This window comes from Peromyscus maniculatus, chromosome 2 (assembly GCF_049852395.1).
Source record: "Peromyscus maniculatus bairdii isolate BWxNUB_F1_BW_parent chromosome 2, HU_Pman_BW_mat_3.1, whole genome shotgun sequence".
NCBI classification, from domain to species: Eukaryota; Metazoa; Chordata; class Mammalia; order Rodentia; family Cricetidae; genus Peromyscus; species Peromyscus maniculatus.
Genome location: NC_134853.1, coordinates 84,459,006 through 84,475,197, shown reverse-complemented (window position 1 = coordinate 84,475,197; position 16,192 = coordinate 84,459,006). Strand labels below are relative to the sequence as shown.

The 16,192-nt window shown below is 46.2% G+C and overlaps 1 protein-coding gene across 1 annotated transcript; it reads right to left on the bottom strand.

The window, feature by feature from the left end:
- Positions 1-459: 459 nt before the first annotated feature.
- Prpf4 (pre-mRNA splicing tri-snRNP complex factor PRPF4) lies at positions 460-16,192 on the bottom strand. Its single transcript, XM_006979529.4, has 14 exons — positions 15,999-16,192; positions 15,140-15,317; positions 13,834-14,020; positions 11,508-11,595; positions 10,662-10,741; positions 10,420-10,513; positions 9,211-9,305; positions 7,895-7,953; positions 6,660-6,783; positions 5,246-5,335; positions 2,714-2,836; positions 2,492-2,599; positions 2,293-2,411; positions 460-1,831 (listed from the first exon to the last, which is right to left on the bottom strand). The coding sequence occupies exons 1-14, from the start codon at positions 16,023-16,025 to the stop codon at positions 1,638-1,640; spliced, it is 1,566 nt and encodes a 521-aa protein (XP_006979591.1). The 5' UTR covers positions 16,026-16,192; the 3' UTR covers positions 460-1,637.

The following is a 16,192-nucleotide window of genomic DNA, read 5'->3' as shown; positions in this document are numbered from 1 at the left end:
TTACTCTATACACAACCTTCTTTGAAATTACTCTTATGTGGATTTACTGTGCAATTCTGGAGCTGAGGATATATGCCCATAATGGGAAGGTGGAGATAATCACAAGACTGATGAAGAATTATGGAACCCAGACACACAGTTCACTGTAATATGTTCTCCTAGGCCAAGCATTACAAAGGCTGTTAATACCACCCCTTCACCTGTAATTTACAAACCTTGAGATGCAGAGGCAGGAGCATTAAGAGTCTGAGGCCAATATGAGCTACAAAACAAGACCCTGTCTTAAAAAAACCTATCCCCTGCCCCCTGAAAAACCCACCATAAAAATCTGTGAACAGTGATAGAAACTGAACAATTCACACCTGGAATTACATTAGATCTCAAAACTAAAAAAGGGAACCTCTTTGGACTAATGGTTAAGACTCATAAAAGGATGAACTAGAAAAGAATCCTTTGAAAGACATTTTTATGGTAGGATTTTACTCTCAGCAAGTGTATAATAAGGAAAAAATGTTTATGTTTGGGAATGCCCAAACTAGATTAGGGATTTGTCCCTCATTTACTTTGTCAATGAAGTACCCTTTAATACAGAAAGTACACCCTTTAAATAATCAACAGAAGGAGGTTGTACCAGACATCATGTTTGTTTTCTAAAAACTCATTTGAATCTGGATCCAGTGGCCTTGTCTTATCAGGAAGAATGCCAAACTTCAAAGCAAATGGAAGAGGTTTCCCCCAACAAGGCAGATGTGTTCAGTTCCGAGTTCCGTGATGTAGTTAACATCCTCTGTGAACTCCACAGGAAGAGGGTAAATCTCTGCTGCGGAACCATCATGCAGTTGCAGTCTACTGCTTGACATCTCATTCTCAGGGGCAGGAGAGGAGCGTGCCCTCAGGTCCTGCTCAACCAATGCACAGCAGCAGCATGCCCTCTTAACGGGGGAATTTCAAATATAGTCCGCTGTCTTCTTGCTGGATCACGTGTAGAAGGGAGCACATACCACGCTACAGAGACAATGCAGCTGTCAGGGGCAGCAGCACATTTCTGGAATGCCATCACTTGAAAGGCAGAGGCTGGAGGATCACTTACAATGTGAGGCCTCCTGACATGTACACAAGTTCCAGGTCAGTCAGGGCTAAATAGACAGACCCTGTCTCAAAATGCCAAATTAAAAAACTTAAAAATGAAAGAACAGCTGGGCGGTGGTGCCTTTAATCCCAGCACTCGGGAGGCAGAGCCAGGAGGATCTCTGTGAGTTTGAGGCCAGCCTGGTCTGCAGAGCGAGATCCAGGACAGGCACCAGAACTACACAGAGAAACCCTGTCTCGAAAAAACCAAAAAAAGAAAAAAAGAAGGAAGAATAGCCACAATCCTGAGTACCGAGAGAGGTGGGAAGGCATTCAAAAGTGATGAGTCTAAACAATGTCTACACAGTTTATGGCAGAACCTGAGACGAGGATTGCACTAACCACGATCATCTAGACACTGGGCTACTCAGAAGTGGGGCCGACGTGAAAATCCAATCCTACACGTGGTATCTGGCAGAAAACAGGACAGACCACAGCACAATTCTTTTCCTCTGAGGAAAATGGCTCCTTGGTGAGAGCACAAGGTCCGAGGCCTTCCATGGTCTTGCTTACTCTGCCATCCAGAGCTTGAAGGTCCTGTCGTATGAGCAAGTGGCTATGAGTTGCCCATCAGAAGAAATGTCTAGGCCCATTACTTTGCCCTCATGGCCAGCCAAAGTCTTCAACGGCGACCAGCCTGGGTGGGTCCAGATCTTGGCTGTGTTATCATAGGCACCCGTGAGCAAGAAGTCTCCATGGATAGCTGCAGGAGAAATGAAGCAGGCAGGAAGAATTTAAGTATTCAAAAAGAGTCTAACAACCCAAAGATCTGCCCAAACGTGTTAGTTTGAAAGGAAAATTATTTCTGCATTCAGATAAACCCAATACATAGATTCTGCATTTCTAGGGGGCCTCCAAGAGAAGGCAGTCACAAGCAGATTGAGGACACCCAAGGAACGGTAGGAAGGCGATGTGCTCTTTCCCTGGTGGACAGTCTGTTCAGGAACATCAAGCATTGAGTGCCTGCCCCACCGTCCATGGAAGACATACTGAAACAGCCTTCACCGGAGTCTGCCTCAAGAAGCATGCTTTGCCACAGCCTTGTCTATGGGTATGGCAGAGGCAAAGAGATTAACATTTGCTTCTTTCACAGAGGTTCCAGGTCTAGGTCTAACCCTGGCACGCACTCCATGAAGCAAGGCTGCAAACCAGGGCAAAGCTTACGCTCAAACTTGACGCCGGTCACTAAGTTCTGATGGGCAGGGATGGTGTAGACACAACGCCGCTGTCGGAGGTCCCACACCTTGCAGGTGTTGTCGCCACTGCCCGTCGCAATGTGGTAGCTGTGGATCAGAAGTACCACAGTCAGGACCAAAGAGTACGATCTATGACCAGAGCCCTCCCTTCACTCAATGTGCTTTACCCATTGGGGGAGAAATTTATCCCGTAGATCTCCTTCAGGTGGCCTTCTAGGAACATAATGCACCGTCCTGTGCGCAGGTCCCAGACTCGACCAAATGCATCCAGTCCCCTGAAGAAACAACATACATGTGAGTACTCCGAATCCCGTTCCACAGGAAGCAGGGAAGCCTAAGAGGTGAGACTACTGGCCTGCCCACCCCTTGCTTTGGGGAGGAAATCTTACCCAGTGCCAGCCAAAGAGCCATCTTGATGGAAGGCAATGTCATACACACCCATGCTGTGGCCTTCCTGATGCAGGATCTCCTCTTGAGCCTCTAAATCCCACAAGCGCCACGAACGGTCGTAACTTCAAAATAAATAAACCAGCAGACTGATTCAGTGTCTACTATCCACAAGGTACTACAAATAACTGCAGCGCAGCTCATGCTCCTGAAACTAGTCACTCAACCACGTTCCTCTCTGGCACAAACAGTGCCTCACCATTCAAGCCTTTATGTCTTAGATGACATCTGGGAGATCAAGAACGTTCTAGACTTTACTTGAGCGGCTATTATTAAAGAATTCCCCGGTTTGGGGTCAGGGCTCAATAGGAGGGCGTGGGGCTCGCCCGGTATGTGCGGGGCCCTGGGTTCAGGCACCAGCAGAAACAAAAACGCAATTCTTGACGAACAGCCCAGCAAAGACTATTGTTGCTTCCCTCCCTCATTCCAGTGCTGTATTCCTTCATCCACCCAGCAAGCATCTGTGTATCTACTAGAGCCTCAATTGGACGCTGGCATTTAAAAAAAATTCAGATGGACACATAGAGCAGATACAGACTAGACCCAGATATACATGATCAGGTCTCACTAAGGGTGCTAAAGCATTTTTAATAGAAATCTTCAATGATGGCAGCACACAGGCTATGGCAGTACAAATACAGAAAACATAAACTCAGCTGGGTGATGATGGCACACGCCTTTAATCCCAGCAGTTGGGAGGTAGAGGCAGGTGGGTCCAAAGCTACACAGAGAAACTTTGTCTCAAAAAAAAAAAAAAAAAAAAAAGAAGAAAAAAAGAAAAAATAAACTCGAGTCTACTCAAGAAGGGCACAGTAGCAGGGCGGTGGTGGTGCACGCCTTTAATCTCAGTACTCGGGAGGCAGAGCCAGGCGGATCTTTGTGAGTTCGAGGCCAGCCTGGGCTACAGAGCGAGATCCAAGAAAGGCGTAAAGCTACACAGAGAAACCCTGTCTCGAAAAACCAAAAAAAAAAAAAAAAAAAAAAGAAAAAAAGAAAAAAAAAAGGCACAGTAATTGGACCCTGCCCCAAAGAAGACATGCACACGGCCAAATCCTCACCAGCAAGAGCTGTGAGGGCAGTAACACTAATAACGTAAGGTTTGCTATGTGCCAGCTGCAATGGGTGAGATAGAAGACCGACAACAGCAAACACTGACAAAGCAGCCAAAGCAGCTGGTCACACGTCTTTACTCTGGGGAATGGGGTCCCACCATGAAGGCCAGGCTGGCCCAAGCTGTGGCACTGAATCCAGTTTGCCTGAATGTTTGAAGAAAGCTAAATATACATCTACTCTATGAACTAGCAATTGTACTCCCAGGTATTTACCCAAGAGAAAGGAAAAACAAAACAAAAAGCTTCAATAAGAATATTTATAGCTAGGGATGGAGGGACGGCTCAGTGGTTAAGAGCACAGGCTGCTCTTCCAGAGGACCCAGGTCTGATTCCCAGCACCCACATTACAGCTCACAGCCATGTGTAACTCTAATTCTAGGGGATCCAATGCCCCTTTCTGGACTTTGTGGGCATGAGGCACACGAGGCACACAGACATATATTAAAAGAAAAAAAAGTATTTATAGTAGCTTTATCCTGACTAGCCACACCCCAGAAACATGCCCAGGTGCCCATCAAGAGAACACATAAACTGGCAAACACACCACACACTGCTGCTCAGCTGAACAGCACACATGACTATAAACAGGCTGAGTGAGCAAGTCAAGTCAGAGGCTGCTTTGGAAGGGGAGGCTAAGAAGGGGTGGGAGAGAACTCTGTTGGGTGATAGAAACATTACAATGGTAAGGGTGTGGGCTATAGGCGGTGTGCACTTGTCATGGTTGACTTGTACAATAAAACAATCCCGTCCTATTGTATGTTACTTAAACCTCAAAGAAAAAGATTTTTAGTAGAACTAAGCCTCGCTAAACTAGAGAACTACAGAACTAGAAAGTCAATGTGTTGGCACAGAGAAATTTTATTTATTAGCATTTCTATTTTATTTATTTTTTCAAGACAGGGTTTCTGTGTAGCCCTGGCTGTCCTGAACTCGATCTGTAGATAAGGCTGGCTTTGAACTCAGAGATCTGCCTGTCTCTGCCTCCTGAGTGCTGGGATATAAGGCGTGCGCCACCACCACCCAGCTCTATTTTATTTTATTATTTTCAGTCTTGCTATGTAGCCCAGGCTGGCCTCGAGCTTGTGATCCTCTTGCTTTAGCCTGCTGAGTGCTAGGACGGTAGGTGTGAGCCATCACAGCCAGCTGGGAGCCATTCCCATAGAGTGCAGTGCACTCAGTGAGAGTGAAAGCAAACATCCTCTGCTCTGACGGCTTTTGGCCTCTTTCTTTCTGATTCTATTACTGAAGTTTGAGAAAGTCCTAAGTGAAGATCCTTGCTCTATATATTTACCTGGCACATAACTGAAAAGGATTATCAAAACCAACAGGCTTGTACAAACTGGACACTAACAGATGGCTTACCAGGTCGTGCCCAGGAAACGCCCCGATGGATGCCACATTACCCGAGCCACACGCACTGTATGGCCTTCAATATCTGCCACTGGTTCATCACTGAAAGGAACCAAACACACGGGTTAAACACAGCCCCTCAGTTTACTGCTGCTGTGCAGACACACCCACGCTGCAGTTTGTACACAGCATCTGCAGAGCGAGCAGCACAGGGGCTGACAGCACCTGCACACGGCTGTGCTAACTTGGAAATGCACCTGCAGTGGGTTACAGTCTTAGGGATAACAGTAATTTAAGCTACTTGCTAAGGTTCTGAAAGATGGAGGATTATTTCTGTGACCACAGAGTAAAGTGATCACTGTCTCAGTTCAGTGTGCCGATAAATTCTCCATCGAGGATAAGAGAAAAGTTCTTCAGACTGATGAGCAAAATAGTTCCACCACATCAAAGTATTCAAAAAAGAAAATATACTTTGGTAGAGGTGTGGAAACTGAAATCAGTTTTGGTCCAATGGGTTCCAGATAATCTGTTAAGCCTGTTCAAAGACTCAAATAAAAAAAAGAACTCCTAAGCTAGAGTGACTCAGTCCTCTGGATGGCCACTAATTTCTGCTACCTAGCAACAACAGAAAGGCTGAGACACCAGAGAGAGGAAATAAACATGAGTCTAAAGAGGGCAATTAGAAGGGAGTGCTGTCAACGAGCACACACAGACCCAACCAGCGCCCTATGGGGACAAGCACCGCTAGATATTACAAAAGCCAATTAAAACTTGCCATGCTAGTAGCTGAGACCCTATCTAGCAAAGACTGCAGATGCTAATTAGTGCTTTGGAAAATTCTGGAATAAAAACTTTGCTATGCTTTCTCTAGGAAAGAAAATGAACATTCAAATGTCTTTCAGATTATAGTATACTTCCAAAATTTGAGTGGACTAGTAAAAACACCCACATGCCCACATGAAGAGAGAAAACCGTGCTGTAGTTGGAAAATGCATCCTAGGCAGAGGATGACACCAGTGGCCTGTACTGCCAGACAGAACCTCACGTCCCTCTCCTCTGTGGCTGTGTGCACAGATCCAAGAGGCTGCCAAGATGATCACCTTTAGCCCATCTACAAAACTGCATGTTGCTACTGCTAATGTACCATGTAGGTTAAACTGGATTGTTTTAGAATAATGGGAGCTGGGAATCAGTGACTCCTATGCTAAAGGCAAAAACTGAAGCCCAAAGCCAGCAAGGAAAGAAAATCCCAGCACACCTTCTGTGAACGAAAATGGTCTAAGAAAGACATCTTCTATTTTCTGTGAGCTCCTTGGACTCTTGGAGCATGTCTGGGGTTAAATGTCCCATTTTAAACCTAAAGGCCTAGTCATCTGCACATCTGCTTTAGGGATGGCACTATGGACTGCAGAATGGTAATAATCACCTGTCCAGACTCCAAAGCTTCACAGAACCATCGGCTGCGCAAGAGGCCAAGTTGACATCCTTTTGGTCCAAGGAGACAGTGGATTTAGGATGGAATACAATAGCTCCTACATTTGTGTTATGGCCTAAAGAGATAAAGGAGAGCAGAGTTAGAGGGTTCTTATTCTTCATAACCTATGAGCAAACAGAGGCTACTATAAAGAACACGGAAAAGTACAAACTAGGGAATGTTAAAGTGACTAGTCAACTACTAAAAAAAAGAACATCTATTTATTTTTGAGACAGGGTATCTCTGTGCAGTTCTGGCTGCCTGGAACTTGCTATGAAGACCAGGCTGGCCTTGAATTTACAAAGATCGACCTACCCCTGCTTCCTGAGCGCTGAGATTAAAGGTGTGTGCCACCATGCCCAGCTATTTATTTTGTTTTTTAAGATTTATTTTAAAATCATGTATATGTGTGAGTATGTGCACATGAGCGCAGGTGCCTATGGAGGTCACGGGATCCACTGCGAGCCACCTGACGTGTGTTTTGGGAACTGAACTCAGATTCCGTGTAAAGGCAATCATGTTTTTAGCCGCTGAGTCATCCTCCAGTCCCCAAAAGAAATGTTTTAAACAAATACTCAAATTGCATTTTTTTTTTAATTTAGGGGGGGAAAAAGGTCAAAAATGGCATAGTGGACTTTATCAATAAATCTAGCACTTGGGAGGCTGAGGCAGGAAGATACTGAACTGAAGGAAGGCCTGGGAAACAGAGCAAGACTCCATTCTCAAAAGACTAAACCAAATAAAAAAAAAAAGACACAAAACCTTTGTGTCTTTTAATTTAGATGCTGTAAAAGCCTGTTTGGCTGGACAAGATAACAGACTGCATGTTGTGAAGTCCTAATATTCTGGTGTTGTGGGGAGAGAAAAACACACACATTCACTCAAATAAAAATAAAATGCATGGGCTGGAAAGACAGTCATCAGTTAAAAGATCTACTGCTCTTGCAGGTGGTTCACAACTGCCTGTAACTCCGGCTCCGGGGAATCAGACACCTTCAGCTGGTCTCTGCCACCACTTACATATGTACACAGAGTACACACACACACACACGTGTGTGTGTGTGTGTGTGTGTGTGTGTGTGTGTGCGCGCGCGCGCGCGCGCGCATGCGTGCGCTTATTAACTGGAGTTTTACTGTTTAACAGACTTGTTGAGAAAAGAAGGAGAGCTCCCGAGATTGTCACTCACCTCGAAGAGTGTGAAGGAGGCTGCAGTCAGGGACAGACCAGAGCTTGCAAAGGCCACTCCTATCAAACACAAAGGAAAGCATCTCAGCCAGGGTTGGTCTGGGAAGGAAAAGGCACCTTCATAACATCACCGAAGGACAATTTTGTCTTGCCCCTACACACTTGACAGTGGCCAGCAGAAAAGCAAAGCCTTGTTGAAAAGAGAGCTACAGCAGCTATTAGGCAACCAGTGGCCTCCTAGATTACCATGGGATGCAAGCTGCTAGTCTTAATGTACAGGTCAACTTGCTAGGGATGGGAGAAAAATTAAATTGGGTCAATAATGGCAGGACCTGAAATCCAAGCAGGATTTTGCCATCTACCAAGTGCTTTAGCCTTTAGCTTTCTCCTGAAGCACAGCTTCGATTTCTGCCCACTGAAGCCTTCCTCTGCAGTCAATGTTAAGTTTCCTCTTTCTAAGACAGCCACGAACAGGGTCCAGGAATTGGCTCACATACTCAACAAAGTGCTTGTATGCGAACATGAGGATTTGAGTCCAGGTTCTCAGCACTCATGTAAAAGTTCAGTATGTAATGCCCGCAACCCCGCACAGGGACAGGCAAATCCCTGGGGCTCATGGACCAGTCAGCCTAGGTGAAGTGATAATTCCAGGTATAGTGAGAGACCGTTTCAAAATAATGTGGAGAGCAGTTAGGGAAGGAAGAAGATGTCCAACACTGGCCTCTGGCCTCCACATGCATACACATATTGAACCGCACATGTGCAGAGGTCCACATAAACACATACATACACACCACACATACACATACCCCAGCACCCCAAAACCAAAGCGATCATACACCCTGAGTTTCCTGTATATGTGGTAATATGCACAAAGCAAAGATAAGACTAATAATTAACATTTACCAAGTTCTTATCAAATGTGTGGCAAATATTAGCTACTGTACCAATGGTACAGATAAAGGCACCGAGGCTTCCAAGGATAGCCTACCTCAGTGAAACCACAGAACTAAGAAAGCAAAGCTGGACTAAGGTTTATAAATACATACTTGGTTTATAAATTCCCATATGAACTACTCCAAGACACCAGTGGAAGAACATGAGAGACATTACATGTCACGGATCTCTGGGGCCTTCACGAGTAGTAAGACCTGCCCAGCAGAAGCTCTGCCCGTGCCTAGGAGCAGGCAGAGCCATGACACCTGCCGCAGAGGAGCAGAGGAAGAGGACAGAGGGACAGACATCTGAGACAAAGGCAATTTTTCTTCCTGAACCCATGCACAATTCAGAAAAATGTTACTGTAAAATGGAACTTACCAACAAGCTGTGGCTAGCATTTTAGAATTGGGACTAAAGTGACAATAGGAGATTGGCCGATCATCTCCAATCTGACTGCAGAAATTATTCAAAGACTGAAAAACAAAAGCAACAACACAAAAGGTGATCATTTCAAAGGCTAATCTAAGAGTTCTTTGGCTTTTCCACTTCTGGGAAAAAATGGGGGCTATGGGGCTGGGATAGAGGAGGAGGCAGCAGCAACATCCTCCCAGTGTAATCCACCTCAAGACCTTGTACACTTTGCTGCTGTCAGATGATTATGGTGGTATTTTATTTATACTGAAATGTGATTTTCATTGTATGTTAATAAATAAAGTTGCCGGGGGTCAGAGCTATTAGAGCCACAGCAAGAGCGTGGCAGCACCGGCAGCGGCAGTGGCGGCGGTGCCCGCTGGCCCACACCTTTAATCCCAGCACTTGGTAGAAGAGCTAGGTAGATTTCTGTGTGTTCAGGGATACAGCCAGCATTGGAGACATACGCCTTTAAGACCTGGAGGGCTGTATTTACAGGCAGTGACGAGGCAGTCATGTGCTTGGGTTTACAACCAATGAGAAGGCAGAACAGAAAGACTATTTAAAGACAGACACACAGGAAGTAGTTCTCTTTTGGGAAGCTAGGAGCACTGCAGGAGGTAAGATTTTAGCTCTGAGCTCTGACCTCTCGGCTTTCTCTTTTTTACATTGGTTCTGTGTTTTTTATTTTAATAAGACGGTTGGTTACATCAACAGATGACACTCATGTTGAAGGAATGGAAAGAACAGCATAAAGGCTCATCTGGAACGCTCCCCCACCCCCTTTACCCCCCTCACTCTGGTTTCTCTGTGCAGCCCTGGCTGTCCTGGAACTTGCTCTGTAAACCAGGCTGGACTCCATCTCAGAGATCCACTTGTCTCTGCCTCCCGAGTGCTCTGCCAGGGTACTTCATTAGCTTTTACATCAGTTAAACACAAACAAAAGCACACAGAAAATCTAAGCACCGCTTGACCAACTATGAGAAGGGAACAGTCAAGAGCAGAAGCCCCGGTCTCTGGGAGCACAAAGCACAGAATGTTCTTGTCACCACAGCTGACAGTGTCTCCGACATCACCGATCCATCAGGTGGCATGTGCCTTTACCTTCCTGTGGGTGGGGCCAAAACAGAATCTCTACTAATGGAAGAGACTGGACAATAGTGAAGAGCATCTTACCCGGAGAGACTTGTGCAGCTCTTGCATCTGGGAGGTTCTGGTTGTCTCAGGAATCTCCTTATGGAGACGGGCCTCCTCCAAGCGTTTCATTGCCCTGTGACCCATAAACATCATCACTAAAGGAGCTACCAACAAGGGTCTGTACACTCTCTACTTCTAAATCCCATACAGTAAACACCACCATCAGAGTTTAACCCCAGTCCCTGAAATGACAGGCTTCTTTCTTCTGGACCTCTGCTTACCTGGGGAGTGAATAATTAGCAATCCACAGTCTGGCCACTTTTAGGCTATTTGGCCCTTCATGGTACCAGGTTTGCTGATACTGAAAAGGAATTAACAGAAGAAATGTTAGGTCTGAAGCACACTTGCTGTTCTCAATTGTAACTGCTCACAAAGAAAGTGAATCGATTCAGTAATGGAAAGAAGCAGGCACATGTTCTTTCTATTAATTGCCTTTTGTTTTCTTTAAAAAGATTTAACTATGTGTTATGTGTCTACATGGGGGATATGCATGTGAACGCAGGTGCCATGGAGGTCAGAAGACCACATCAGACGGCTTGGTAGTTGTGTGTTGGTGACTCTTGTAGAGCAGTGTACACTCTTAAGGACTGGGCAATCTCTCCAGCCTCCTACTTTTCTTCCTTGATGTCTTACTAGTTTCTGGTTTCTTACTGAGTCACATCAAGAGGGCCACGGTGCCTTCCTGAATGGAGAACTTACAACACCATTCAGTTGTATAAGAATTACCAATTTGAGCCGGGTGGTGGTGGCGCACGCCTTTAATCCCAGCACTCGGGAGGCAGAGCCAGGCAGATCTCTGTGAGTTTGAGGCCAGCCTGGGCTACCAAGTGAGTCCCAGGAAAGGTGCAAAGCTACACAGAGAAACCCAGTCTCGAAAAACCAAAAAAAAAAAAAAAATAAATAAATAAATAAAATAAAATTAAATTAAAAAAAAAAAAATAAATAAAAATTACCAATTTGTGTCATCAACCATTCCCAAATGGCAGAACCTGTAGACACTTCCCCTCATCCTAGCAAAGCATAGCACTGGAAAGAAAGACCTATCCTCAAATTTCTTTACATTTTACCTCTTCTTTTGACTTCTTAGATTTTTCATCATCCTTTTTAGTCTTTTTTAAGGCATCAGTTCCAACCACTGAGAGGATATTTCTTAACCTGTAACAAAAAAAAGGTCAGAAACCAATATGGATGAAATAAGACTGTCAAAAGGTCCAGCAGGACCCCACCACCACTTGTGAGAGAGACATGTCAAGGTCCCCAGATGCCAACAACCACAGAGAGCAATGAACCCTACCCATACTGTGTTTGTTCCCCAGCTCATCTATCCTTATGATAAAGCTTAATTCATAAATTAGGCAAGGTAAAACGTTAGTAACAAAAACCCAGATTTTTATAATTATTCGAACAGGGTGTTTTCTTTCTCCTTCTCAAAATTATCTTACTCTCCTGCACACTAATGGAAGGACACAGCCGAAAGACAGAGCTGGATGGTGTGACACTGCACTACATCCCTCAGAAGGGTGTGCAACTCAAAATTTATATAGTGTCTACTTCTGGCATCTTCCCAGTCAGGATTTTTGGGCCTCAGACGACTATGGATGAGAGAAAGCAGGAAAACAAGCAAGACCACACAGCAAAGGGGAAGGCTGTGCACTCCTTAATCTTCCCCAGACCTCCCCCACTCCTCCTTCTTTATCTGAAGGCTCCCTAATGCAGCTAGCAGCAATTGTTCTCTTCCATTTAGTCAACTGGCCTATACATGGCTGCCACTCAGTCTTTAAGGATGGCTGGAATCCACTTAATGCCATGATGTGGAGGGCACTGATTCAGGGGCTAAGTATATTTAATGACTAAGAATAGTTCCAAGCTGGGCATGGTGGTGAACGCCTCTAATTCCAGCACTTGGGAGGCAGAGGCAGGCGAATCTCTGAGTTCAAGGCCAGCCTGGGCTACAGAGTCCCAGGACAGCCAGGGCCACACAGAGAAACCCTGTCTGGGGGCGAGGGTGGGAGTAGGGAAGAATAGTTCCAAAGGGACTATGCTTGATGGCACACACCTGAACCCCAGTACTTGGGAAGTAGAGGTAGGCAGATCGCCCTGAGTTCTAGGCTAGCCTGGTCTACAAAATGAGTTTCAGGCCAGTCAGGGCCACACACTGAGATCCTGTTTCAATAAAATAAAAATTAAAAGGCAGGTGTGGTGGTGAGCTCCGGGCCAGCCAAGGATATATAGTGAGAGCCTGTCTCAAACCACCACCACCACGAAAACTAAAGACTGATTCTGAAGGGACTACAGACCACAGTGCATTACACCAGTACTGGACAGCAGTGGGCAGCATGTGAAGGGAATGTGGAAGAAGTATGGAATCCAGGCTTGAGAGGAGTGTGGGGCCGATTCCAGGAAAGGCTTTCCAGAAAAGGTGTTGTCAAGTGCTCATTCAGGCCAGAGTCCAAACAGAAAGATGACAGCTGAGGCAGTGGGTAAGGAAATGTCAAGGCCAACAGTCAGGAAAACAGGCTGAGCTTAGACCTGCAAATGGGCAGTAGAGCTGGAATGTGGAATACAGACGGCCTGTGGAAATTCATGTGGGGGCCCGGTCACCCGGTCACCCGAGCTATTCATGCTATACACAGGAGGGAGGGTCTGCAAGGACAGTGATGTGGCAACAGGCGGGAGAGGAAGAATAAAGGTGGAAAACCAGGCTTTAGTGTCACAGCGAGCGCAAGCCACAGTGGTGGCCCTGAGCTAAGGCAGTGGCAGTTGGGACTCAGGCATTCACCTAAGGGACCCAATGATACAGACAGATGGGACACACGATGAGAGGGAACCAACTCTCACAAGTTGTTCTATGACCTCTACACCGCATCTTCACAGACACACACAAATAAATAGGATTTTAGAAAGCATCCTTTAAAAGGGCTTTCACAGGAAATGGGGGAGGCTTACTTCACAGGAGAAAGGATCTGTGAGTAAGTGGTACTTATTCTCAAACAAACAAAATGACTCTAAAAGGTGAGAGAGAAACAGAAAGTGAAATGCTGTGGACCAGGGCCAGAGGATATGGTGCAGCAGTTACAGAGTGCTTCCTGATCTTCAGGAGGACACAAGGTCCGTTCTCAAAACCATACAGCTCACAACTGCCTGTAACTCTAGCTCTAGGGGATGACACCATCTTCTGGACTCCCAGGGTACCAGAACTCATGTGCACATTCCCACACACAGATTTACATAATTAAAAATACATCTTAGAAAACAAGACCACCCCCCCCCAGCATTTCAAACAAACAACTTCAGAGGAGAGCAGGAAAGGGATTGATAGGAAAGCTGGCACCTTCTTCACAGTCCATAAAACCCTGTAATTAGAACAAAAGTGTAACTATTTATAAAGGACACCTTTCTCTTCTTTCAGCAGGGCCCTCTCCAAAAAGTGTGATAGGTTCTCCCAAGGCTCTGAGGCAAGCCTTGACCTCTGAGTCATCCGTGGAAACATTGATTTGTCGGGCTCTCTTTCTTCTTTCAAACTCTGCCAAGACTTCCGCCTGCCGCTCACTGATGTGTTCCTCGATTTCAAATACTTCCCCTATGCGAAGACCAGGCAACACGGGGGAGAGAGACAATTAGAAACAACTTCCAATCAGAGGCTGCGTGTCCTGGAGTAGAGCTTCTTAAACCAGACGGAGGTGCCATGTGGTGTCTAAGTGTGGGGCTCACAGAGAATTCAGCAACACTGAAGGGCTTCTGAAGGGGCAGTGACCAACAATTAATCCAAAATCAAGTTCAAAACAAATCTGCATGTATGCCTGCATGCCAGAAGGCATCAGACCCCATTATAGATGGTTATGGGCTGCCATGTAGTTGCTGGGAATTGAACTTAGGATCTCTGGAAGAGCATCCAGTGCTCTTAACCGCTGAGCCATCTCTCCAGCTCTTTTTTTAAAATTTTGTCTTTTTTTTTTTAAACACAGAGCCAAGGACTTAACCCAGGACCCTGTGCTTGCTAGGCAAGTGCTCTATTACTGAGCTAAATCTCCAACTCCTCACCCCCGCCAAAAAACAAAACCCAAACCAAAACAACAGGGGTTCTGAGGAATCAATCTCAGGTCCTAATGGTTGCACAGCAAACCTTTTGTCACCAGAACTAGCTCCCCAGGCCAAGAAAGGAAGGTTTTGACCCTATAAATCTTAATGTTATGTGGTCTGGGAAGGTGTTCATCAGAAAATTGGATCAGCCAGGCGGTGGTGGTGGCAGCGGCGGCGGCGGCGGCGGCGGCGGCGGCGGCGGCGGCGGCGGCGGCGGCGGCGGCGGCGCACGCCTTTAATCCCAGCATTCGGGAGGCAGAGGCAGGCAGATCTCTGTGAGTTCGAAGCTAGCCTGGTCTACCAAGTGAGTTCCAGGAAAGGTGCAATGCTACACAAAGAAACCCTGTCTCGAAAAAACCAGAAAAAAGAAAGAAAGAAAGAAAGAAAGAAAGAAAGAAAATTGGATCATTAAAGGTGCACGGTGGTGTACACCTGTTCTAGTCCCTGGGAGGAGGCAGGAGTGAGAGTTCAAAGGCAACTGACTAGCCAAAGGATGGAAATGTGTGGTTCAGTGGTGGAACACCTGCCTAGCATGCAAAAACCCTGGGTTGGATCCCGCCCCCCCCCCCCCAAAAAAAAAAAGAAAAAAAGGAAAGATGATTCACAATTTGTATCTTACCAGAGGTTATATTAATATTTCCGGCTTCAATGCCTGCTTTGAGTCCTTCTTTTCCCAAAATCCCAGATTCTCCTTTGGCCAGACGTTCCCTCTCTTTCTCTTCCAAGCTTCCATAATATATGTGTGGTTTCTTCACAACAGGAGCAACTAAATCATCAGGTGCTTTAGTTTTAGTTGCCTGTTAAACCAAAGACCCCGATTAAAGCTTAATCCGAGTAAACCATGCTTCCCAAAAGAACGAAGCTAATGCTTTCATTCTAATTTCTCCAAAAACTACAGGACAAGGTGGGTATCCGTCAAGATTGACTTTGTGCGAGTTCAGGCTCTCGTTAAGTTTGGCAGACAAATACAACGGATCAGCTTCTGTTTGAAGTATCTGGTTTGCTTTGGGGCCCGTTTGGATTGGAAATGCAATCTTCGGTTTTACAAAAATAACTGCCCATTACTGGACAAGTACCAAGAATAACCCCAAACAATCATGGCGGTTTTAGATGCACCAAGTCACAATGTTACCGGAATACACATTTCAAATACTTCCAGAGCCCATTTGAAGTTGGGAGGCCTCATCGTTAAGTCCCGAGTCATACAGTTTAAGTCAAGACATGTCTCCATTTCTAAGCACCGTGTTTTGGAGCAGTCATAAAAAGCGTTCACTGCTCCGGGCTGAAGTGAGATCGGTGCAGAAGGAGCTGCGGCACACTGAGGCGTTTAGACATCAGGAAAAGGCTGCTAAGCTCCTCGCTACGGTCCCTCAAGTCTTCCTCCTCCGCCCTGACCCTCAAGGTAACGGCCCCTTCCCGCGGGGACCCCGCCCTCTCTGGGATAGGACCGGCCTGAACTGCGATCCGGAGCTCCGTACCGTGGAGGAGGCTCGTGAGGAGGCCATGCCGGGCTAAGGAACCGCGAGGCCCTGGCCAAATCGGCGCTCTGCTTTCCAGATCGTCCACCGCGCGCCCAGCGAAGTGGAAGTGCGTCACCGGCCGGAAACGTATCAGAGCGCACTCCGAACTAGGAGTCGCGAAGTATCTTGGGCGTCGTAGTTGCCAAGCGTCT